Below are 27,552 nucleotides of genomic sequence, written 5' to 3'. Positions count from 1 at the left end.
TAACAGGTACCACACCAGCATTAATGAGCATCATAAAAAAAATTTCAAAGAGCGAACTTAGTCAATCTACAAAACCACAAATGCAACTTGCACAATAAACGGGATAGCACATCCTCATTTTTACGGAAATGTTGTTAACCGTGCCCGGAAATTTAGAAATGATCAATGTAAACTTGTTGCTCCTCTAATTAAACTTATTCTAAAAGGTTACCTATTCAACACTGTAATAAATTCACTGACTATTGTTTTATTTATATTAATATTGATTTTGTTATCAGTAGATTAAAAGCTAACTAAATATCACTAGTATGTTATATACATATACATATTCATGGATCTACAATCTGTCGGCACCTGTAACTTGGCATTGCACAAGGTCATGTTTTTCTCTGGCTGTTTCCGACGTCTTTACACTAAATCCATTGTATGTTGGATATGTACGGATTGATTGTTTAGTCTTAGAGGCATGATTTTTTTATTAGTTGTAAGTGGCTTTGAACTAGCTGTCAGATCACTGCGAGTACTCTCAGATCTGTTCATTGTGTCTCTTTGTGTCGGGATGTATAAGTACCCGGCCACGTCCACTTGTATTTTTTGTCTATCTAATGAGTTCAGCCTTTTTCAACTGATTTTTATAGTTCGTTCTTATGTTGAACTGTTATACCACTGTCCCAGGTTAGGGGATGGTTGGGATCCCGCTAACATGTTAACCCCGCCACATTATTTATGTATGTGCTTGTCCCAAGTCAGGAGCCTTCAATTCAGTGGTTGTCGTTTGTTTATGTGTTGCATATTTGTTTTTCGTTCAATTATTTACATAAATAAGGCCGTTAGTTTTCTCGTTTGAATTGTTTTACATTGTCTTATCGGGCCCTTTTTATAGCTGACTATGCCGTATGGGCTTTGCTCATTGTTGAAGGCCGTACGGTGACCTATAAATAGTTCATAATGTTTGTATCATTTTGGTCTTTTTGTATGTAGTTGTCTCATTGGCAATCATACCACATCTTCTTTTTTATATTTTACTGATTAGAATGTCAAAAATTTTAGTCTAACTTAAAAAAAGGTTAGTAAAAGACTTTGAGGGGTAAAGATGTAAAGGAATGAATAAAAACAAAAATATCATGCTACATAGAGTTTTGCTGATACTTTTACTATACACGTAAGATGGATATTAGGATGTTTATTTGAAGCTTATGGTTTATCATGCATTTATAAATTTCATTAATGTAATGCCTTGTTTACACGGACATCTAATTCGAATTGAATTCGAATCGAATGCGAATCAAATTTGCTAATCGCGTTCACACACTCTTCTTTTTTAATTCGAATTGATTCGAATTAACTAGTTCGAATTAGCCAATTCGCATTAGAAACGTCGTTTGGACAGTAAAGCGAATTTGACGCGAATTTCAATTCGAATTAGAATTGACGTTCGGACGTGAAACGTTTCGAATGCGAATTAAACTAATTTGAATTAGTTGATGCGAATCGAATTCGAATTACGTGTGAACTCGGCATAATAATTTAAAGGAAACGACACATTTTAACTGTATAGTAAACTGGATTCCTGTTATGTAATGCTGCTACAGGTGAGAACGTCCCACTAGGAGCGGAATACACAGTATTCAGCAGTGTACCAGATCACAGAGAAACAATATGCGTTTGTTGTATTATATTCTTACCTTGGGTCAACACTGGAATTGGTCTTTGCAACACCAGAAAAACACATAGCAGATTGAGACTTCGATGTACATTGCCAATCATTTTGCTAAAATAAATCAAACGAATAAAACAAAAAATGAGCCGAAAACAGCAATTATTGGCATATATTACCCACAGTGTAGATACTATTCTGTACGCTTTCCGGAAGTCGCGATTTTCGAAGCGAGAACTTTTTGGATCACATTTTAAATTTGTTGGATATACTATATTAAACGGCAAGATGTTCATCTATACATTGCTTAATGATTAATTCAGCTGACATCGATACTCACAAATGGTTTATAATTAAATTTAGCACATTCATTATTCGTATCTTTGCCTTAATTAAGAGATTTTCAAGTGCATCACTAAGGAAAATCAGTTGGTGAAACTGAAAACAATCTTTTTGCACTCTTACTGTACAAATTAACGTAAAATCCAGACTTAATTTACTAGATAAAGTGTATTTTAAGTTATGGTAAAAGTTTCAGCCAGATCTTTGAAGCCAGAAATAAGAAAATTACACTTGTTTGAATTTCTCACTGTACGATCAGTCTCGCTTGTATATTTTGAAACTGTATGATCAGTCGCTATTTCACTGTATTCTAGTAGTGATTTCAAAGTTATTTACGATACATTAGAAGATGGCATTTTTCTTAATAACACAAATATATTTTTAATAAATTTACATCCTGTAAACTTTTCAAACATGTTTTAGCTTGATAGGGTGTACTCGACTTACTACATTAAGTATAAGGATGTTTGAATGTGGCTGAAATAAGAAGAAGGTTTGTTTGTTTATAGAAGTTTCAGAAATGTCCTCCGTTATACTAAAAAATTGTACAAACACACAGATTTAATTGTTACTATATAAAAATGCATGAATTTACAAACATTCGAGGCCGTACTGTAGCCTATAATTGATCACAGTTCCTTCACTTTGTTTTGGATGTAGATCTGTCTCTTTCACACTCAATTGTACACCACTTTGTAAAGCGATGGTTTATAGTGATAATGAAGTCCGTCTTTCCGTTCGTCCGTTGGACCGGTACAACATGTTTCGCCGGTTTTGCAAGCGCATGTCCTCATAAACCACTTAATATACATTGGTGTTTCCAGACATTTTTAAATGGAGAGGGGGTCCAATCCAGGAGAAAAGAGGATTCCAAATATATGTTCCCATACAAATGCATTGAAAGTTAAAAAAAAGAGTTTCAAACCGCCGGATCCCAATTTTCTTGAATCCGTCACTGGTTTAACTATTAATTATTTTTTTCTCGGATTCCGTATTATAAATATAAAAAATATAAAAAAAGAAGATGCGGTATGATTGCCAATGAGACAACCGTTCACAAGAGATCAAAATGACACAGATATTAACAAATATAGGTCACCGTATGGCCTTCAACAATAAGCAAAGCCAATACCACAGAGTCGGCTATAAAAAGCCCCGAAATGACAATTTTAAACAATTCAAACGAGAAAATTAACGGCCTTATTTATATAAAAAAAAGATATGTTTTTCTTATTTTATTAAGAATATTTTATGGGGTCTCTTTATATAAGATACGGACTTGAACATTGCATTATATGGGGGCATCCATCAGATATTTCCAACCGTGACCTCCAAAACCAATTGTTAAACTTTTCTAAAATTGCTCCATTTGTAATCTATTAATGTACTATGGACCTTCTATTTCGAATATTTTGTAAAAATATTTTTGATGTTTCTCTATCGTAAATACGGACTTTGTCATATTAACTTTATATTGGGCGTACCTATTTTATATCCACAACTTCCTTCAGACACTTGTCATAACTTAATGAATCTTTTTTTTCAGATTCCTTATCATTTAATTCAATTGTGTACCTCTTATTTTGGTTTTTCGAAAAATCATCAGTTTTTAATTTCCATGATATGGACTTTTCCATTACCTTATTGGGTGGTACCCGCTTACTATACGCAACTTTCAAAAACTTACCATATACTAGTATTAATAAAACTTTCTCATATTCGTTATTAAATGATGCCCCTGTGCACCTATAATTTAGTTTTTCTGGTGGTTTATTTTTTTCCAAAACATGGACTATAGAAGTGGCGGGGTATAATTTCGTTAATTCTTTCCTCAATACCTAAATTTTTTTAACAAAGCTTTCTCTGTCTATTTTTTGTCATTTTAAAAGAGACAGGCTTGATGTATGTAATCACCAATTGATCAACGGTAGACGGTGTAAATAGTCTTTAAAAATGTAATTATTATAGTTAAACCTGAGACTACATAGTCTCAGGTTAAACAGATAACTGCAACGACACACTAATACAGTCCACAAGCGAATCATGTATTGCTTTTTAGGCATTTGATTTTAAGTAAGACTGACGGAACAAAAAATAATTTGCCGTCTACAAAAATCATCAGAAATATATTTGTATTGTCTGATGAAAGAAATTACACGTTATATAGTTCCATGGACACAATCATAATATCACCTAGACACGTATATACCTCCAAATTGCCGTTGTTTTTCAGTCAAGGTCGTTAAAAACTTCCATTTGTTGTTGTTTTTTTCTTCAAAATCACGACTGGTCATACAGACAAAAAATCTGAAATCGCTACTAGAATACAGTCAGTTTTAGACTGATCGTACAGTAATTTATTTTGGGAACCTCAAGGAAAGCATATTTTTTTATTTGAAATACGAACATTCTACTTAAATACGGTAGGAATATTGAAACAGTATATATTTTACTGTAAACTGATGCAAATATTCGCAATAAAAGATTATTTGCTTTGTACTACGAGAGCAAAATTGTCAATCGATTTCACTTTTGAAGTTGGTGTGATGCACGCGAATATTTTATATTCTACTGCATGCTTTTGTTACAGTTACTCATATTTATGATGTTATACATACATTTAAGATGTGCAAAGCACTTTATAGATATAGGAGTAAACAAATGATGAGAAAAAGCACCAAAACAAAACCGTTCTGTTAGCCAGTTTGGAATCCTCGCTTCGAAAATCGCGACTTCCGGATAGCGTACAGAATAGTATCTACACTGTGTTACCGGTGTACTTAAAACCTATTTTATTGTTCAAAACTATAAACGGATAAGACTCGTTTTGGTTGGTATGTACACAAAATGAAATTTTATGTATTTGGAAATCATGCTCACATATTATTATACTAGTAGTTTATTCATAATTTGAAAACCGTATCATTGTAAATCTCTTACAATTGTAACGTTTGGTTGTTTGTATGTTTTCAGTAACTGGTCTTGTTTGATTTCAATTCTGTTTTAAACCAGCGGACAAATTTTGCGCGTTCATTGAAATAATTTTATACTACCCTACTATCGGAACCATTTCTTCACAGGATATAATACTCAGTTAGATCCTATCTTTAAGTAACATGATTAGGTTCATTTAGTCACCAGCAGAAAAAACTTTTGTTAAAGTGAGAAGTCCGTCTAACTGGTTGTGTGCGGATTGTATTAATACACACCACTTCCCGTCATAATTCGGACGTTAAATTCTAAACTTTGAGTGAAGCTGTTATTACTGTTTGAGGGACGAAAGTGGCTTACAAGGCACATTTTCTATCCCGATCCATTTCACTCATTTTTCAATGCAGTATTTTCGACTTATCATCACGATCGATATATATAACATAACCGACCATGATTGATTGATTGATGGTTGCTTAACGTCCAGTGGTAACCGACCTATGCATTTTTAATGTTCTTTTCCTGAACATGTATGAACTATTTGCCACTGAACGTAGAGCATGTCGTCCGTGCGGAATGGGGCTTTATATTTTTTTTTCTTTATAGATTTCCTAGCTCCATGAACGCTACAAAAAATGTTTCATTTCTTTGACGGGTCTCTGTATGTGACCTGTCCCAACATACCCTCATTTTCTAGACACGTGTTACGCTTATAACGGGACATACATGTACCTAGTGCATTTATTTGTTGTTTTCATGAAACATTTATTTTTGCAAGTAAAACCATCAACGATTTATCAACCAATCAATCAATTAATTTATCTACCAATCAATTAATCAATCAATTGAACTACCAATCAACAATATAACCACATTTTATTTCCTACATAAGGGGCTGGATAGGACATGTAGGATAATGCCTTGAATAATTAAAAAAAGAATGTCTTCTTGTAGTTTCGTTGCCATCATCAACAGTTGTAAAACACTTGATAATAAACGCTTCTCATATTTCTGTAATGTGAGTGACTGGACAGAATGAAATGTGTGATTTGTGTGTTTTTAAAAGTCCAGTGTAAATATTATATGAATATTAAATACAATGGACATGGTATGCTCATGGACCTAGCTGTTAACACTCATAAGGTGAACATTCGCTGGAAGACATTCAAACTAATGATCGAGATGCAATATTCTGAACTCGATTCGACATCTTTGAATTTTCCCGTAAAATACAGATGATTCTCTGGCGGCAACTGACAGTTATGTGTGGTTTATGTTTAGAGCGGACAGTTGTCAAACTTTTCACTCCAAAACCCGCTCAATGCAAACACTAAAAATATCGTTCACTTGTTGGGTACTATTATTCAAAATTTGACTAGTCAACAAACCTTTGGTTGTCATTAGCAACACGGTATTAATTTTAGAAGGGAAGGACTAACCTTTCCATACAATCCCCATTTACCCTCGATGTTGATCATGATTTTGACATGAATCTAGGTTTACTATGTTTAATATCTATTTCTTTGCTTTTTGCATTGCTGCATGGGGTCTACATGTATATATCCATGAACCTTTATAGAGTTCTATTTTCTTTTTGTCACCGAACAAAGCGGAAACTCAGTATATTTTCAAGGGGCGTATAACATTTGCGCCGATTTTGAAAATGTTCATTCTTTCATTTGCGCCTATTTCATTTTTTCATTTGCGCCGATTCAATATTTGCTCCTTATTAGATTTACAGGTAAGTTAATACTTGTACTTGTTCTGTACTATACCATAATTGATAAGGTCTGGTTAATGTTCATTTATATTTATGTTAATTTTGATTCATATTATTCTGGAACTTCTTTGTACATGATGGACATATTACACACTGAAACGAGCCGAGGAGTCAATTTTTAAATCAACGAGGGCTATATATATATATCGGAAGGTTAGTGTCCTGAAACATAACAACATATCTTTCAAATGTTCCAGAAATTGTTTTAAGCCAGAGTCATCACGGATTCTATTGTCAAAATACTGATCGCGCATAAACATGTGGCAGATGTCCGAAAGACAGAGGTTAAAGAAATACGGATACTGTCAAGGAAAAAGTCTGGAGGTGCATCTTGTAAGGCCTTCTTCCATCTCCCCATAGTGAGCAGGGGAAAACAGTTATATTAATGTTATGATTGACAATTCATTACATTTGCACAAATGGCTAATGGAAGAGGTCTCAAATGATAAATGTGAAAAATAACATGACTTGGATTGAGAGTTCTCTTATTTGCACTCATACCACATCTTCTTATATCTATTCACCTGTAATTTACATGTAAAAAAATCGGCGCAAATGAAAGAAAAAATCGGCGCAAATGAAATGCACATCGGCGCAAATGCAAAACACCGTTTTTCAAGTAACGTTTTAGCACTTACGTTGTTGGATTGTTTCACAAATACATTGGCTGTTATAAAATGTCCAATTTGTTTGTAATTTTCTGAATCTGCTTACATTGTACATGTATAGTGTGTAATGTGAATAGATTTTTTTCACCTTTTTAACATAAAAAAAACATAACGGGTAAGGGCGAGAAGGGACAGTCTGTAGGAAATTCTCTCTCATTTTTTTTTGGTTATCAATAAAGTATTTTAATCCATTTCGAATTATGCAAAAAGTTCAAAATGCTTCATGCTATCTCATTTAGATTTTCGACACCAGGAGTTCAGTTGATATAGTTAAGAAATTGACTCTAAATAATTAGAAAAACTCAGTAATTCTAACTATGAATATGTTTCGAGTACACCGAAAGTTATTTGTATGTAATATTTATCTAGACTAGTAACAGGTTTGATGTAGTTTATATTAATAAGTATCAACACAAACAGTAATTTTAAGAAAAAATATAGAAATGGTTACAAATTTAAACTTTTACTTACATGCCTTGCTCACACCTTGCTCATGCTGTAAATGTAGTGAGTTTAGGGGAAGTTTTCAGGTAATTCCCCTAACTTCAGGTAATAGCTGGTTACATCCACATAACGCGGGGCATGCTACGGGGTTTACATATACCGTATGGATTTAACTAGAAAATTGCATATTTTACTCATGATTATAAAGTACAAGACATTAAACAATACGACCTTTGTGAGATTCATTTGAGTGATTTTTTTTCTTATTGAAAACTGATAACCAAAAGTAATAGGACACATTGGAGAGCCTCCATATTTCCCAATGAAAGCTAGTTCTTGTTGTTTTATAAAGAGTGCAATTTTCTTTAAGATGGATGGCCATACTTGTGTAAATGTTCGGACTTAAAAAAAATCTTCAAATTTAAATTTCTTTGTACTATCTCAAAGCATTTAGAATAGAACTCTCCCTAAGTATGACTTCAATCGGGCGTATTACGTTTCCGCATTTTTTGCAAAAATTAAGTTTCACGTTTCCGCATTTTCGTGCATTACTTTTCCGAAATAAATAGATACCACCTTTCCGTATTTTACCTGTCTTTCACCTGTAAAAAAAAAGTGGTAATAGTGATAATAAAGACTACATCCTAGAAAATTATATAAAAAAAATAGAAGATGTGGTATGATTGCCAATGAGACAACTCTCAAAAATTATCAACTATAGATCACCATACGGCCTTAAACAATGACCAAAGCCAATACCACATACGTTGCCGTGGATTCTAAACTTCCATCGCAAATATCGACATCTCCTCCCGATACAGAAGCCCAAAGAACCACAAATGGGATGGAATCGTTTGATTCTTATCTTTACTCCCTGTTCTATTCATGTCCCTAAGTATATTTATTTTTTATAGAAATTTTGCCGAAGATACAACAACAACTCGGTCTTTATCAGCAATAGCACCAGTTCGTCAAAATGACAGCGAACGAATTGAATTGTATTCGAACAGTTTTTCAAGTATTGTAGTGAAGTGATTGCGAGGTAAGACTTCATACGTCAGTTGGCTTCACGTTTTCCGTCTTGACAAATATGTAAACTATACTACATGTACTGTATAACAGTATACCGACTGTTAGTGCTGAACATTGACTTTTAATTGATATATGATCATGCATGATTTTTATCATTTTAAGTTGATAGTTTCATTTTAATCATTAAGTCTTTTCCTATTCCGATGTCTTACTTCCACCTAGGCATACATTGAAAAAAATGCGGAAACGTTAATAACCTTTAACAAGATCAATTTTAAAACAATGCGGAAAAGAGTACTTTAAAATTGCGGAAACTTAGTGCCAAAATGCGGAAACGTAAAACGCCGTTTCAATCATTTAGTTTGCATTCTGCGTACGAAAAAGACATTTTTTTCTATTCAAAACTGTTGTTGAGACCCCTTTTCTTTCAAACTACCTAAACATTAACACATAGAAAAATGAGTAGAAGAGCAGTTGTCCAGTTTTAGTTTCACACACTTCTTTTTCAATTCAGTGTTTTCACAATTTATAACATTTTGTACCGGTAAAACATAGGGTTCAACATATTTTTATATATTTTATTATAGTTTATCGTACCGATAAGTTAAAAAAAAACCTGAATAAAAGTCTTATTTGTTTTTCTGAAGAAAAAGAAGTCAGCGGCATAGTCCCAGAGAAAAACATGTAATCCTTATGTATTAATTTTTCTTTTCATCTCAACACTTTTTTCGGTTACATGTTCCATTCATATGTATCTTGCATATATCAAGGTTAACATGAAGTAATTATTTACTTCTAGGGTTTTGTGCTTTCGCTATAAAAGATCCGTTGAAAAAAATGCCAAAATTTTCCCACAGCTTTGGGTGTAAAGAACACATCGGAACACATATGGTGCCGCAGCTTTTTAATAGAACATTTATTTTTTTAAGGGTTCTCTATGGTTCCGCAATTTTCGACATAGTATGAACGAAAACCACTCCTTCGGCTTGCCTTTATTTGCACAGTACATTTTGCTTAACACAGAGAGTTTCCTCGACATTTCTCGCTATTTCTATACACCAATAGCCAACACCCTTTACTCACTATTTCAATTTTCTTTTCTAATTAATATAATGGCAACAAAAATAAATTTACTTCTACCTATTGTCCTGGGTGCATGTAAAATCTGTGTGGCACAAATCATCGACAATAATTCCTTTCGACCATAAATATATTACAGTGAAATCGATATTGTGACGGGATATAACTTTTTTTTAAAGAGAAACAGTTTTAAATTTCAGAAATATTTGTCGCAGGTTCAAATCGAACTGGATCTTTTTTGTGCATATATAAGCATAAATTCCGTCGAAAAAAATATCCACTGCAAGATTTTTTTCTAAAGCATTAATTTGTATCTTTGCCCCTGGCGATAGTTTATAGAGAAACAAAAATCTCAAAATGGACGCATCGAAAATAGAAAGTCGAGTGCATCTTTTCAGATTCTTTTGTTTTGATATAGCATTCGGCTCCAGGTTGATTTGATAATATAAAAAAATCTTAGTTATAAAAAGTGACATATATCGATCGAGTAAAATACTTTCCTGGCGAGTCATATAAATACAGAGTAAGTGTGTTCGAATAACAAATTTTAACTAAAAGTACTTAACGACGGACTTTTGAACTGGATCTTAAAAAAGCATTACTTTAAAAAAAAAATCCGTCTGACAACCGATCAAACAATAGTTTTAAGATGACTGAATGCAAAAAAAGTACACAAAGTTATCCTCGATAGCTAGAAGATACATTTGTCTTTTAAACTACATGTACAACTGACACATAAGGATCGTAATGGTGCTATGTGGATAAATTTATCGGTTTTCAAGAGCTATATCGTAGCGCGTCGTCCCTACAATGGCATCTTTTTTTACGATTGTAAAATTTAAGATACTTTTAACGAAGTAAAATCCTGACTGTCAAGAAATGTTAGTTGTTCAATGTCATATTTCTAATATCTGAGCGACATAATTTGAAACACCGAAACGGCATCAGAAAAGAAAGGTCTTAAAATAGAATATATACGGTGACCTATAGTTGTTAATGTCTGTGTTATTTTGGTTTCTTGTGGACAGTTGTCTCATTGGCAATCATACCACATCTTCTTTTTTTTTATACTTTCCACGGAAAAGAGTAACCTAATGATAATCAAAACTGTTAAGATTGATGCGCTCCACATGCATAAGTTAGAATTTACCTAATTTTACCTACAACCGGGTTGTACTTGCACGAGCAACACGCCGGGTGTCACATGTGGGATACGATCTACTTGCCCATCTTGAGCGCCTGAGATCCCCATCCCCATTTTGTGGGGTTAGTGTTGCTTAGGTTTTTTTCTATGTTGTGTTTTGTTTACTTTTGTCTGTCTGTCTGTCGGTCTGTTTTTTAGCCATGGCGTTATTCAGTTAATTTTCGATTTATTAGTTTGAGTCTGGTATTTTTCGCCCCTCTTTTATAAGACAAACTAAAAAAGTAATATAATACTTTATTCAGAAGCAACACAGCTTATAGAATATAATTTTTTACATTAATTTTAAAATGCATCAGTGTAATATTAATAATAATGATTTATACAAAACATGGCGGAGAATGACAAGTAATTCATAAGATAAATTAAGGAATACAACTACATGTTACGGATTTTTTTCGATATTGAACAAAAATTACAAAAAAAAGTTTTTCCATAATGTGAACTGATAACTACTGTAAAAGATTGAATGTAGTCCATCAGCTGGTAGGGCAAAATTTCAATTCTGTGTTACACCACAGGGTACCGCATTTTTTTGGTATAAATTTAAAGAGAAATATCTGAAGAATACTTTAAGAGGTGTTAGACTTTTGAAAAAATGTCCAAAAGGGGTTAAAAGGGGACTTTTTTGAGGGTATATCAAAAGTTTTGTTTTGCAGACATTTACAGAAAAATGTGAAAATTACCAATTATTCAGTAATATTTTTTTATTAAATGGAACACATCATATCTTATTAAAACGCAGGTTAATTTTTAATTAATTTTTAAATCGAAGAGGACAAAGAAAAAGGGGGAGGGTCATTTCCAAAAGTCATGATTTTGAATGAAAAGAAGCATACGTACTAATGTTCTTGACAAAATGGTACATTTTTTTACATTGAAACATAGAGCAACTAAATTCTGTTGAAAAACAAGTGGGTAAGACACAAAAACATAGAATCAACGACAAACACAAACATATGCAACCAGAAATGTACGATTCTGTCACAAATTTATACATCACATTCATGAAAAAACTCACATATTAAAACATACAAAATTGTCAGGATTTCTAGATCTCTATTTTTTCTTTAAATTTCAACAACCGAATCACCACATTCTAAGGTCACGCAGAAGGTCAATCCATAGAATCATCATCAGTTTGGTCACATGCATTTACCAAATTATAATTAACATCATTTCCATCATTTTCGTTGTCATCGTTAACAATATCAACGATTTGATAATCCTTATATCTACAAGCTTTCAAGCATTAACATACAGCTATCTGTTCAGGATAAACCTTGTTGAACGCATGCACATCTTTTGTTGGCACAACCAGCTTTACATGAACAGCACATCAGAATTATCAAAGCATCTAACGCTGGTGGATGGTCTAGCCAATTGATAATGGTCAAAGCGTTCTAAACAATCCAACCATAGCTGTTTGGCAACAGACCAGTGTTGTGTTTAATCTTCCAAATCTTCGTCCGAAAGTTTGCTTGTTTAATTTACTTTAACATAGCATATTTTGCATTTCAAAACGTTCTGATCTTTGTTCATCTATATTTTTAATTTCGTAGCCATATATAGAACACGAAAACCTCTCGAGTGTTTTGATAAAGCTCCGCAAACCTCGTCAAAGGTTTCACCAAGATGGAATAGACCTTCTGAAAACTCCTCATAACGTGTCAAAAAGTCGAATGTTTTGTCTTCTTTCTTTACCAGACAAAACACTTACTGTATCACAATCTGTATTGGCGTGAAATTCTGGCAGTTTTTTACAAATATTCTCACCAAATTTCGCACCAGGGATTGCATAAATAATAACATTTGGAAGCTGTATCTGTCAGACTAACAATGTTAGAATTGATATGCAACTAGTGAAAATAGTAAGCCAATACTTCCACATCAGTGTCAGAAGGTTTTTTTCACAATGGAGTCGTAACCTTATCTATAGGATTGTTAACTCTTTTCCAAACCAAAGAATTCAACAAGAGCAACTTTGTTTCCCGCAACTAACAAACACTTTTTCCATTCCGTACTCGATTGTGATATTCTAGAACTTATCGTATTGATTTGCCCTCCCAAGGACCTGCCGTTCTAATTTCCTTATGAATATTGTGGAATACCTAGAATCATATTCAAAACAGTGTGGTCCTGGCCATTGATTGACGACCTAAATTATCCCATTGACTGGGACAGATTAGGTGAACATTTGTCGGTAACAACCACTGATCACTATGTACTTGTTAAATACACTGAATCTGTGGGGTCACCAAAGGTTCTCAACACCTAAATAAAGCAATTCGAAAAACGAATCCGGAATAATACAATGTGTTGATTTATATCAATAATATTAATCAAAACATAAAGGTTATTCCTGAATAACTTTTCGAATTTTTTTATTATTAGAGGCGTAAAGAACCTTTGGTGACCCCACAGTTCAAATTCTATAATAAGTAAGACGTGAGCAATGGTCGTTACAGACAAACGTTCACCTTATCTGTCCCAGTCAATGGGATAATTTAGATCGTCAATCAATGGCCAGGACCACACAGTTTTGAATATGATTCTATCAGCCATTAACTGCTTGCCTTTTATTTCCTTTTTTAAAAATGTAAGCAATAATTTTCTTTTGAGTGCTTTGAACATAACGGTTGACTTTTGAATAAGCCGTTCCGTAAATTTCTGAAGCAAATTTTCCCTTTTCGTACGCGTTTAGAAGGTCGCACATTAATTCCGAAGAAGCAACAGAACCCGAGAACAAGCCATATAACTGCTCAGATGTTTTAAATTGATTTGACCAGCTTTGCTATGTCTGAAACAATTTCAAAACATTAGTTTCATCTCGCTTCATTCGAGTTCTTCTGAGTTCTTTTGGGACAGATGTTTCAGGGTTAACCATTCCTACCAAATCGCGACATTTTTAGGATATTGAAGCTCTGTTATGTGCATTTAGCAACCAACGTTTATCAGAATCTTTATTTAAACTGAAACCAAAAAGAAACAATTCTTTTTGTATCTCTAAGAAACCTAAGAAAGTAAAAAGTATTGCAAAATCCCACAACTGACTATTTGATGTTTGTCGATTGAATGACTTAACAATCTTAAGTCAATCTCTACATAGCTCAAACACAAAATGTTATCAAGCACACCTTTATTGAGTTCAATAGAATGCACCTTTTCTGAACGCAAATAAAATCACCTTAATTTGTAATTTTTTCATAAATATTTCTTAACACATTCACTTTTTAAAATAATTTGTCTCACAAAAACAACATAAATCGATAATTAAATGTTTGTTTTCAGTTGCAAATTGATAATGCTTATGTGTGAATACATTGTACATGTTGTATACTGAATCAAAGACGGTAATTTGGTGATTTACGGTATTTCACGAGTATTTGCACGTACATATATTTTATCAAATAATTCATATTTTAGACGATATATAAATACTGCAAATGATTTAAACATTTCATAATGATTAATTCTCAAGTTAAATTAACTAAAACGGGTAATTGTAAAACGAATTTCTTTTTGAAAGGAGAAAATATGCCTTAATTTGAACCCAAAAAATCGGATTGTTTTTAATGTAAAAAAACAGTTTTTGTAAAACAAAAAATCTTCCGAGTTACATTTAATATTATAGTTTTGTATCTGTTTTAGTTGTTTAAACCTATACTTTAATTTTTTTTAATCGCTTTATATTAAAAATTTTAAGTAAAAATTACTTAGTCGTGATTGCTAAATGAGGGGACCATTGAAAGGGACGTTTTTAAACCTCTTTTGGACACTTTTTTTTAGTATAACACCTTGTAATTTATCAATAAGATAATGAAGTTGAATTCTATCAAAAAAAATCGCGGTACCCTGGGGTGTAATACAAACTCCTTAACTAACGCGCTTTTGAGATCTAGCTGATGGACTAATGTGGATAGATTTTGCCAATACCGTTTCTTAATATTACATATTATTATTGCTTCTTTCAAAGAATATCTTCAGAAGAGGTCCAAATTTATTTGCTTGGACTTTTCACCAGAAGATATTCTAAAAATGTACAGAAGGCACCATTGAAACACCCCGGTTGCCTTTATTTACAATGTAGATATAAAAAATAGATTATGTTCTATGTGCAATAGTAATATTTTTGAAGATGAATTATTTCATATTGGTTGAGAATAAGATTCTCTTATTGGATAAAAAGGGGTCACATGACATTCATTAATCTTCAGTAATAAATTCCATCATTCATAAGCAGAAAAAAACGGACCAGAAAACCGGTCGTTAACGAACTTTTACATGATAATGACCGTTGGGGCGTGGTTTCCGTCTGATAATGACCGTTGGGGCGTGGTTTCCGACTGATAATGACCGTTGGGGCGTGGTTTCCCTGTAAATTACCGGTGGGGCGTGGTTTCTCGTTTAGAGGGATGTACCTTTTATAAAACATGTTCCTGTTTTTAAAATTACCAGGCTTCTCACAAAAGAATTCAAAGTTACTCAATTTTATTACGGCACAATATATACACAAGACAAATAAATATATTTCACAGCACAGGACAAACACTCGACTATACCACTGACAGTCACATATAACATGTAAAGTTAATGTTCAGGAGCAAATATAGCGTCTAGCCATTAGAAATGTTCAATATATTAGTCCAAACAGTCGAACAAACACATGAGCTAGCCACAGTATACATAAGCACAAGTTATAAATAAGCACATAAAATGCAATAAAATTCATAACTAACACAGTAGTAGGCGGCGGTTGGGTGGGTAAATAATTTCAACAAAAATTTTCAAATGTACCGCGAATCCCGAAACAAAGAAATATATAAGAGCGTCCTGTATCTAGGTAACACATTAACATATCAAAATAAAGAATACTCGGAACAATTTCTTCCGAGTAAATGTAAACATTGATTCACGTGGTAATTGTCCATTTTTATAAAATCAAAAATTACACAAAAACCAGGCTTCTCACAAAAGAATTCAAAGTTACTCAATTTTATTACGGCACAATATATACAGAAGACAAATAAATATATTTCACAGCACAGGACAAACACTCGACTATATACCACTGACAGTCACATATAACATGTAAAGTTAATGTCAAAGAGCAAATATAGCGTCTAGCCATTAGAAATGTTCAATATATTAGTCCAAACAGTCGAATAAACACGTAACCTAGCCGCCAATGCAAGCCAACGGCCGCCAAAAAATAAAAAAAAACAACTGTGTTGCACAAAGAATTAAGCAAATTAGTTTAAACTAACATATAAATATTACACAATTAAAGCTTGTTAATCTAGCATGCAAGAAATAATATCATGCAAAAACTAAATAGTTAAAGCAAGCAAGGAAGAAACAATATCAACCCTGAACATAAACTTTTCTCCATACAAGAAACCATATCTCATATGAAAAGAAACATCACCCAAAAGTGTGAACAATACTCACTGAAAAGAGTCTCTTACCTGCAATATAAAATAAAAATTATTAGTACATAATATATAAATAAACATTACTACATCGTAACCCAACAAAACAAATAATACCACTACATATAAAGGAAAATAAAATACAAATTATCCCAATTTTAGTATGGAAGAAATACTAAATCAACCATAAACTAAAAGAAACTAAAGGAAGTATGGTAGAAATATAAAATTCAACCATTACTTATCCTTTAAATCCACCTGAGACAATCATCTCAAATGACAAGTTAACACATGTAAATCAAATGAGTAACCCGTCTTTTAAAATATAAACCTAACTGCCTTGTACCTTCACAATTCAAATGTAAACCACCATCTTTATGGGCAAATAACTCCACCTTTGGCATTCCACATTTCAAAAAATATCTATACGAATGAATGAACTCTACATTTCAACTCAAACATAAATTTAACAAAGCCATATTAACTGCCTTAATTTTCTGACCCGTTTCCTCAAAATCTACAGGACGAGGAAGAATACCAGACAAAGCAATAACCATATATAGATGGAAACAACAACTAAGCAGTTGAAATCAAATTACAATAAGCAGACTTAAACTGATCAATGGATAAAATATGAATATCATTGGTACCACAATGAATAACTAAACATTTATAACCTTCATAAATACTCCCCTTGTTCTTGTTAAGCTGATAAGTTATTTCTCCTATGGAAGCCCCCCGAAACGCAAACACATCAGCATTCTCAAGCTTCACATATTTTGCGATTGAGTCTGACACTATCAGAAAAGTTCCTGGTTCTGTAAAGAAACAATTTAAATTAGTAACCTAACAAGAAAACACTCTTCGACATCATTTGCAAAACTTGTAGTTTTTGTTCCAAAGTAAATTTTAAATACTTTTTATAAGCATCACTATGCCAATCTCCATAAAGTTGAATTAGTTCAATAGAAACATCAGCATCAAAAGCTAAAGATGCTATGAGTAGAGTAAAATAAAGAGTTACGACCAGTTTTTTGTATTAAATATCTAAGCTTACTTTGATACTCTTTATAAATAATGGGTAATATGCGTCCCTTTTTGACTTTACAAAATGCAGGATCCTTTTTAACAGCAGGAATAGCTTCGTTCATATTCTTGTATGCATTAACCGGAAATAAAATACTCCCATGAATACTAGAAATTGGAATTCTCAACTTTATTTGTCCAAACTGAATTGTTTTAGACCATTTCAAAATAATAATTAAACATCATTTTCAATAATAATGTCCCCTCTACATAATTGCTTATTTTCATCAAATTCCTTTTCTGAATTAGGAACAAGATTAGATTTTCTACTCATCATAAAGACGGCTAACAAAAACAAACTCCAGAAAGTCATATCCTTGGTGTCATTCAAATCCATAAACTCATAAATTTGTTTTAAAATCAAAGGAGTTATAGGATTCGGTTCAGATCACCCCTGTTAGAACAAAGGAGCTGGGATGTAATTCCTATTAACATTCTAACCTCCAACAGAGAAGTATCATCAGACCACACATTCTCACCTTTTTCAATTAATTTTACCCATGCTGCATAAAAATTTAACAGCACAGACCATTCAAATTCACTAGCATAATAACAAATTTTGTTCAATAAAGATAATCTACCCTCTCTTTCTTTTTTACCAATTTTGCAATGCCTTATAGTTTCTAATTCTCCAGCACAAAACTGACTCATAGTTAGCTGTCTAAACTCCACAGCCTTTCTATTTGTAAACTCATAGTTTAGCTCAGATTGCGGCCAATTCATCTTAATTTCAACCTTATTATGAGGTCTGTCTTTGATACCTGATCTGACCTTCTTTTTCGTATGCTTATTTTTCTTTTTATGTGTAGTTTCACTATCAGAGTCCGAACTAGATACACAATTTTGCTCTGACTCATTACCCGTACTACTCATGCTACTATCAGAACTTAAACTACTACTTAAAGAAGAATCAAACTCTGAGTTAGACTCTGTGGCTAGCATTTGCTTTATATGTTTCTCTACTATTTTCTTAGTCTTTGCATCTTTTCTCAAATGCTTAATACTTAAACTAGAAAGTTCATCACCTTTGCTATCTTTAACTGCACCTTTGTCTTTATCTTTATCTTTACCTTTACCTTTATCTGTTTCGTTACCTTTCTCTTTATCTGTTTGTTTGCTTTTACTATTGCTCTTCTTGGACTGTTCCACCTTCTTGCCGGATTTCTCCTTTTTCGGCTTAGAAGCCTCTTTTAACTCGAGCTCCTCCAACTCCTCCAATTCTTACAATTTAATAAAATAATTTCAACAAAAATTTTCAAATGTACCGCGAATCCCGAAACAAAAAAATATATAAGAGCGTCCTGTATCCAGGTAACAAATTAACCAATCTAAATAAAGAATACTCGGAACAATTTCTTCCGAGTAAATGTAAACAGTGATTCACGTGGTTATTATCCATTTTTATAAACTCAAAAATTATACTATTATATTTAAGTTGTTGAATTGTTTATTATATTTTTTCGTTAATTATAAAAATAAAAAGAACTTTACTAAGTATTTATATACTGAAAAGTTGCACTAAAATGAATGTCAGTTTTACTACGACTGGTCTTTACTCTTTGCCATAGAAACTGTTCAACTACTCGAGTTCACTTTAGGCGTTTTGAATTTATGAGAATTTTCCAAAACATGGTTTCTAAATGAAATAAACATAATAGTTTTTGAAAAACTGGTCATTTTCGTATTACATGGACTGCCCGTAGGACAGTGGTATTGACTGTGACAGCGATAATTATTCGCCTTCGGCTTAGTCATTATCACTATCTTAGTCAATACCACTGTTCTGTGAGCAGTCCATATTTCACTATAATGACCAGTTTTTCAAGAACTATTATATAAAAAGATGTCGCAGATTCAAGAAAACTGTTTTTCCCTAGTGACCCTGCTGGTCCTGATTATTATTACTATAATTGATGCATGGATGTGAATTTAGCAGCCGGTTCGTTATTCAATATTCGATATTCAAATTTATTTGAAAATCATAAAAAAAATATAATATTTGATAACATTAAAAGCATGATTTTCATAGTTCAAAGGAGCGACAAGATACGTAGGAATCGTTTGATGGCCCCATTAAGTTTAAACTCTCGTTGTTCTTGAATATAAACCCTTATCAATGCTTATGTAAGTTGCATATTTGTCTTTATGATATATATGTTTTTTATCAATTAAAACGAAATCAAAAAAAAAATCTGATATTTTTTTTTTATAAAACAAAAACAAAACCCGATTACTCTTTAGAGTAATAATAAACGAGTGATCGGTGAAAAATAATGTTATTCCAATTCTTGAACCAATGCATACAAACATCATAAACTTAGTATTCTGTGCACGATTTTATCTTTTTTTTTTCGCATCAATTTCATATAATCGTCAATTTTTTTTATTTAATCGGTCAGTGTTGTGAAAATATTGCAGGTACTAAAAGTTTGGATTTTGAAACCGAAGAATAACGATTGTCACCTGTTTATCAACAATAAAAAAAAAGCATGGACATTGAACACGTGTTTAACATGAACAATCAGATAATAGTTTATAATAAGGACATCCATAAGTATTGAGATCACCAGATTTTTACCGAAATAAGTCGGGATTTGCTTACTGGAAGCAATTAGAATAAAATAAACTTATTCTAAATATGACCAAATTGAAGAATTGTCTTCAGAAAAAAAGTCTATGTACATAAGTTTCATAATCAAAACTATCCATTGAGTTATAAAAAATAGTATTTATTATGTTTTTTGATTTGAGGTTTCACATGACTTTAACCATTTATATATACATAGAAATACATATGGAGAGCCATGAAAACAGAAATATATAGTGAAAACCTACCGGAGACGCTTAAATGACGGACAGACCTCCTCCCCCGTACTTTCAATGTACAGTAAACTGGACAAATTCATAGATTCTGTATATATAAAGATTGTTTCAAAAGGATTTCCGAGAATAATGTCATCTTTGATATGTACGGAGGGCTTAGATTGTCACTTTTCATCTAAAAATTGTCAGGACAAAGAGCACAAGGCAATGGTGAGAGCCCCCTGATCTCTAAACTTGGCTTATATTAAGCAGACTGTCATGTTTACGGATCGCTCAAAGTGCCAGTTGGATATTCAAAATGTATAGTGAAAACCTTCCTGAGACCGCTTAAATGAGATTGTGACCCCTCTGGTCTTTCAATGTCCATAAAATTTAGTTTCATCATAGACTCTGTATATATAAAGGTTGTATTAAAAGGATTACCCAGAAAAATGTCATCTTCGATACTTACGGAGGGCTTAGATTGTCACTTTTCAGCTAAAAAATATCAAAAATTTAGGATAAAGGGCACAGGGCAATGGTGGGAGCCCCCTGATCTCTCAATCTTTCTAATATTATGCAGACATTTAGTTAATAGGCTCCGTGTTGAAGGCCGTACTTTAACCTATAATGGTTTACTTTTTAAATTGTTATTTGGATGGAGAGTTGTCTCATTGGCACTCACACCACATCTTCCTATATCTATAAAAAAATATTCTACAAATGTGATGAAAAGGAATTTTGGTACTCTTCCTTTCTTCCATGTCTTTTGAGCGCCCAGATTGCCAGTTGGATATTCAAAATATATGGCGAAAACCTACCCGAGATCGTTTTAATCCTTCTAAGACAACCTTCAAATATACAGCAGTTGAATTTTATCTTGTATCTAACTAAGTCAAATAACTTTTTGTTTGTATGTAACACTATACATGTGTAATGTTTCTATACAAAAAATATTACACCTTATTTTCAAAACAAGTTCGTTGTATCTCAATACATTGACCATGTTGACCATCCTAATTATTAATATTTATCAATCCGTTTAAAATGAGAAGTACAAGAATGACGAATCTGTTTTTTTTTAACGAGGAAAGCGACTTTATCTGTGAAAACGTTTATTATCACCCTATGAATAACTGTGTTACTCTTACACAGTTACTTTTGAGCCATTTTCGATTGCTGATTGAAAAGATGTTAATATTTGAGAAGAATTTTTGTAAACCATGTGATTGGCTCGTCGAGCAACTTTATTTGTATGTTTATTTGGTATACAGTGCAGTAAGGACATTTTTTGTTCTTTTGGTGTTTTTATATATATATATTTATCTGATTGAAGTTTAAATAGAAAACAGAATATACAAAATGTACCTACGATTGTTCAAGAGTTCTTCAAATAGATTTTTGGTAAGTCATTTGTAAAATGGTTTAGTTGAAAATGTTTGGTCTTCAAGTGAAATATAAATAGCTTATATCTCGTAATAAGTTCGTCATTGACAAGTAATATTGTTTTCAAACAAAATATTGTATTTGTCCTGGAAGTAGGATATAAACGGGTCATGATATCTTTAAAACTAAAATAAGGAGGTCCAATTTGTCAGCCGTCATCACGTAAAAACGATGAATCAAGGAACTTTATATATATTAAGTAACATAGCACAATGGTGTTGATTAAAAATTACACCACTCCAGGCTCATTTGTTTTCCACATACTTAATATTGCCAATAATTAAAAAGTTCCTGATCGAGTCCGACACCGATACCAATAGTATTTTCACCTGTCACCTATTACCTTATCTGTACGTTCCGCATCTGAAAGGCGCACCACCAAACGGTGTATTTATAATTTTGCTGTATGCTGAGGAGTAAAAAATACTCCATTCCAGGCCCTTTTGTTTTCCAAATTATTAATATTACCAATAATTGATATACCAATACAAAAATAAGGCATACGCACAGTTATATACTTTAATTCAGTCACGGACCCGCGATATCACGGGTGTGTTCTCGTATCATTTAAGTTTCCTATTTTGCTTTTTAACTTAGTCCTGAATAGTTACAATTATATTTGATGTACGGTAAAGAGAATTGTGTATAACAATTATGTATCAAGATATAAACAAACTGCTATGCAATATTGAAATTATACTATGTTTTGGAGTTTCAAACCATGTATTTCTGTCTTAATCTTTCAGGGCAGGAATTAAATTAAAGTATTTGCGTAATATTTACTGTTCGGAATTACATGGATACTTGGCGCATTTTCAGTAAATGAAGATCTAGTTGTATTTCAATACCTATTTGCAGTATGTAACTCACTTCAGGTATGTATAAATGATAAAGAATGAAGGTTGCAACCTCATTAAAAGATAAGATGAGTTTGTATAGTTACGTTTAATTTCATCTATATTTATTCATAATTTTTCCGCAAAAAATCGGACTAGTCTCATTCTATGTGTCACTGTCAGTAAGGCATGCTTCTAAGTAACAGTGCTAGTTGTTCACATCAATCGTCTTCTCGAATATTCTTAGACACGTTACAACAAGGACACGACATTTACATTATGAGGAAATCAAGACAATTAACTGTCAAGTACGTTTTATCTTATTCATAGAAGCAATAAACATTTCTACATGTATGAAAAAGATATGAATTTAATGCATATTGACTAAAAGAAAATTAGGTTAGAGTACACCCGATTAGGATGTACGGCCTTGGACTCTGATCTAAATGATATCCCAAACAAGGAATATCATCATCACATCATAGAAGTATCTGGTAGATTATTTGATCATAACTTTTAGAAAATCCTATCAAATATATAGATGTGCAATTTTGTTAATTTATCAAAGAACAATCTACCGACGAAAGATCAAATCAGGTTTCAACAGGTTGAGAAAATATGGTGAATATACGTACTTCAAGCGGAACATGTTACATATATTGATTACCAAATCGTGCATTAGTAAAACAATAATGGAATAATCCTGATATTGGAGGCAAATATATAAATGCATCTAACTTATACACAGCAATACTTGAAAAGTCTTTATGAAAATATATAAGGACAATAAATAAAATCACCTATAGACAATAGTTTTGCTGGGATGGTTCATGTACACGACTTTTTATCAACTTCTTCCTACGATTTTGGTTTGATTGATTGATAAAAAAGCAACAGAAGTTTGCCACTGTTTAGAATTAAGTCATAATAGATAGTTTTAAAGAAAACAATCCGGGCTACAAACTAAAACCAAGGGAAACACATCAAATATCAGAGGAAAACAACGGAACAACAGAAACACTGAAGTGCAACAAAAACAAACGCCAGCAAACATGGAAACAAAGTATTTGATAACAACTGCCATATTCCTGACTTTGTACAGGATATTTTAAGAAAACAATCATTATGGTAGAATGAACCTGGTTAAATAGAAATTGTGCATTACAACATGCCGTCAACGGAATTCTTAAAGGGCTTTTGCAATGATTCTGCGATGTGCAGAGATAATTTTATTCTCTCTATACAATACATCGTGACCCCATCGTGACATGACGTGACGTATGGCTGTACTCATCCCGAAAAACTAAAAGAACTCCCATCTGCAGCTGACGGGTGCTAAAAGTTGAAGAATGACTATATTGAAATAAATATATATTCAGTAAATTCGAAATTACTGCAAGGTTTGTAAAGTTTTCAAGTAGTTTTGTTTTCACTAGCATACGATTTATCATTTGTCTTTCACTACAAGGATTGAAGAATATATAAAAATATGGTCATTCTCAATGGAAGTTAAAATCTTGTTGGAGTTTGATATCCATTTGTATGTGAATGCTTTATAAATACACAGCCACCTCCGATTTAAATAGAGAAGTTACATCCAATGTCTCGCGTAAGGTGAAATCCTTGCTGCGTTTAGTTAAATTAGTTCAACGATTCGACAATTAAATTTGGGCCAGTGGGTGAACTTTTCTAGGTAGACCATGACAACGTTTAACTCTTCTTCCTTTTCATTATACCCATATTTTACAGCAGAAACTATATAAATACAAATCCATCGCCCCGGTCTGCATATCTGAAGTAACTAACCCACTGTTTCTATTGTGAATTCGTTTTCGTTATGAATATGCAAACGCTATTGTTCCCTGGATATACATGTAATACAAGTAACAATCATTATTCAATCAATTATCTTTGGCACTATATATTATCACCTAATAAAATCTAATATTAATTCATTTCAGGGATTTTTTATATGTTTGTTTCACTGCTTTTTGAATAAACAGGTCAGTAGAAATGATGATAGAATGAAAATGAAATTTGTTACTGCTGTGCATCATTAAGACCATTCATTTTGTTCATTGAATAACTTTTTTTCGTTGGATATTAGTTTGATCAGAAGCATTTCGAAAATGGCATGTACAATTTATTCGATACAAAAAAGGTAAACCATTTATTACTTGTTGGAAATATTAAAGCATTAAAGCAGCACATGGTAACGAATCTTGATTTTAATTCACACTCAACAATTACATCCGTTTTAGGGCGACCGTTTCATTGGTTTCGTTGAAGTTAATTTGCCATGACTTCAGGATATCATTGATTCGATTCCTGGTCAGGATAATTTAAAAGCTGAACATTTCTCTTTTTGCTGCTCCTCATCTAAGCAATAAAAGTGCCAGAACTGACCACAGAAGCTATTTTTTTTATTCTTTAAAACTGGGCATGATTGAAACGTGCGTCTGGCGTACTAAATTATAATCCTGGTACCTTTGCAATTGATAACTACTTAAATCTCCAAGTTAAGAATAACATGAACGTTTCTGTCAAACCTTTTTTCTGATCATTATTATTATAACTGTAAGGAGTAATAATCACATGTGCGATATTATATGCCAATTTTTTTTTAGATTTATTAGAACGAAACCCTCAAAGCTGTATAACCGATGTACAGTCGGACATGCATAGTTTACAAACAATAATTATATTTATTTAAAAAAGATCTGCACTATATATTACATGTATTTGGAGTGATAAACATCGCTAAACATACCAAAAGGATATGATTTTTCCATGCACTGCGGACGTTACCACTTGAACATGCATGTTGAGTGTTTGAATGTATTTCTGTATAGATTGAAACGCTTAGTTCATATATACCTCATATGGTATTTTAGGTTAGACAAGGATATGCCCATTATCAAAGACGGAAAAAGGCCAGTCGGTTGCTGGAGTCAAAATCATTTAGTAGTTCAGTAAGTCATTATATTTTTTTTTAAATGACAGTATTCGGTTTTGGCTTACATACAAATTTTAATTTCGAGTTTTCTTCTTAGACATTTTACAGATTTGCTAGAAAAATATACGAATGTATTGCCTTGAATTTTAATAGTTTCTAATTTTATTATTCTTTCATTTTTTACCTTAATGTATGATATAAAAAAGAAGATGTGGTATGTTTGCCAGTGAGACAACTCTCCACAAGAGACCAAAACGACACAGAAATTTACAACTATAGGACTCCGTACGGCCTTCAACAATGAGCAAAGCCCATACCGCATAGTCAGCTATAAAAGGCCCAAAATTAAAATGTAAAACAATTCAAAAGAGAAAACTAACGGCCTTATTTATATAAAAATTAACGAAAAAAATAATATGTAACATATAAACAAACAACAACCACTGAATTAATAACAGGCTCCTAATGCTTGTTTCATCAAAGGACATGACTTATAAATAACTTTACTAGCTGTGAATTTTCTTAAAAATTAGGAATTGTGGGGAGCTCGAGAAAGAGTATTTTACGACGATTCAAATAGATAAATTAAACAAAATATAGATACGGAACGTGAATGTCACTGCAAAACAAACACAAAACAAGGCAAAAATACAGTGGTAATGTATACGTGTTTCTCGTTTCTAGCTTTTTATATAGATTAGACCGTTGGTTTTCCCGTTTGAATGGTTTTACACTTTGTCTAGTAATTGTGGGGCCCTTTATAGCTTTTTTTTATTAGGTTTGCACCAAGGCTCCGTGTTGAAGGCCGTACATTGACCTATAATGGTTTACTTTTATAAATTGTTATTTGGATGGAGAGTTGTCTCATTGGCACTCACACCACATCTTTCTATATTTAGTATATAGAAGTTTATACATTTGTGTAAGCTCTAAATTATCCGATTCTATTAAAATTATAAAAAACATTAGAACCACGGATTCAGCCTCAATAAACAAATAAAAAAGGACAATTTCAGGGAAGGTTTTTGACTTTGACTAGGTAAAGTTAAATGTAATGAGGTCAAAATATTTTTTTTTAAAATCACAATCCTCCATATTTTATCTAGATCAGTTTTAATGTATTTTATGTACAATTAGGTTTTAACGACACCATCCGATTTTCAGAGAAAGTATCATTTACAAATAGCAAACAAATACGAGGGGTTTTATGTTTTATGTTTTGCTTTTACCTTTCCACTGCTATTTCTTCATGATTCTTGTCAAATTATATAGTTTTCTATACGGATACAGTTAGTGGACATAAACTTGATAAACAAAAAATATATATATCGATATTTTGTAATATTTTAGGAAATATAACTAATACTTGTTACTATTCATCGAAGATATATCTCTTCATTTTGATTTCAGGATTTTCCAACAAGGAGGACACGTGATAACACTGAATACACCACTGAAAATCGACAATGGTCAGATGAAGACGAAATATTAAAAGGTCGAAATCATCATGCTAATACTTTTTATACTCAGTCCAAATTCTATAATCCTACTTTTGCTCATTAATTTCATTAATAGATTGTATGTAAACAGAAATGGATATTAAAGAATCTAAATTTAAGAATTATCATGGTTGTCTTATTATTTGTTAAACATGGGAAAGACTGTCGGAACATTTTTCATATGTTATCGAGTTTCACTAAAATTTAATAAAGAATATATATGTGTTGATGTTGTTGTTATATATGCAGATTATAGTGGTCAACAAAGGACACGTGTTATATAAAAATACAAACAATAAATTCCGTGTTTAAATAATTTAAACTGAAGAAGGTTATCTAAAAAAACACTGTAAGTCAGAC

At 32.3% G+C, this 27,552-nt stretch overlaps 1 protein-coding gene across 1 annotated transcript in view; it reads right to left on the bottom strand.

The window, feature by feature from the left end:
• The window catches only part of LOC134698019 (titin-like), a 77,993-nt gene extending 70,056 nt beyond the window's left edge, over positions 1-7,937 (bottom strand). The window contains exons 1-2 of the mRNA XM_063560307.1: positions 7,850-7,937; positions 1,686-1,771 (exon numbers count right to left, since the gene is read on the bottom strand). Coding sequence (XP_063416377.1) covers positions 1,686-1,767 — 82 coding nt within the window. The 5' untranslated portion in view covers positions 1,768-1,771; positions 7,850-7,937. The remainder of the gene's footprint in view (positions 1-1,685; positions 1,772-7,849) is intronic.
• Between the last annotated feature and the right edge of the window lie 19,615 nt (positions 7,938-27,552).

This window comes from Mytilus trossulus, chromosome 14 (assembly GCF_036588685.1).
Source record: "Mytilus trossulus isolate FHL-02 chromosome 14, PNRI_Mtr1.1.1.hap1, whole genome shotgun sequence".
NCBI classification, from domain to species: domain Eukaryota; kingdom Metazoa; phylum Mollusca; class Bivalvia; order Mytilida; family Mytilidae; genus Mytilus; species Mytilus trossulus.
Note: the sequence above shows the minus strand (reverse complement) of the source record. Positions and strands in the feature narration are given on the sequence as shown.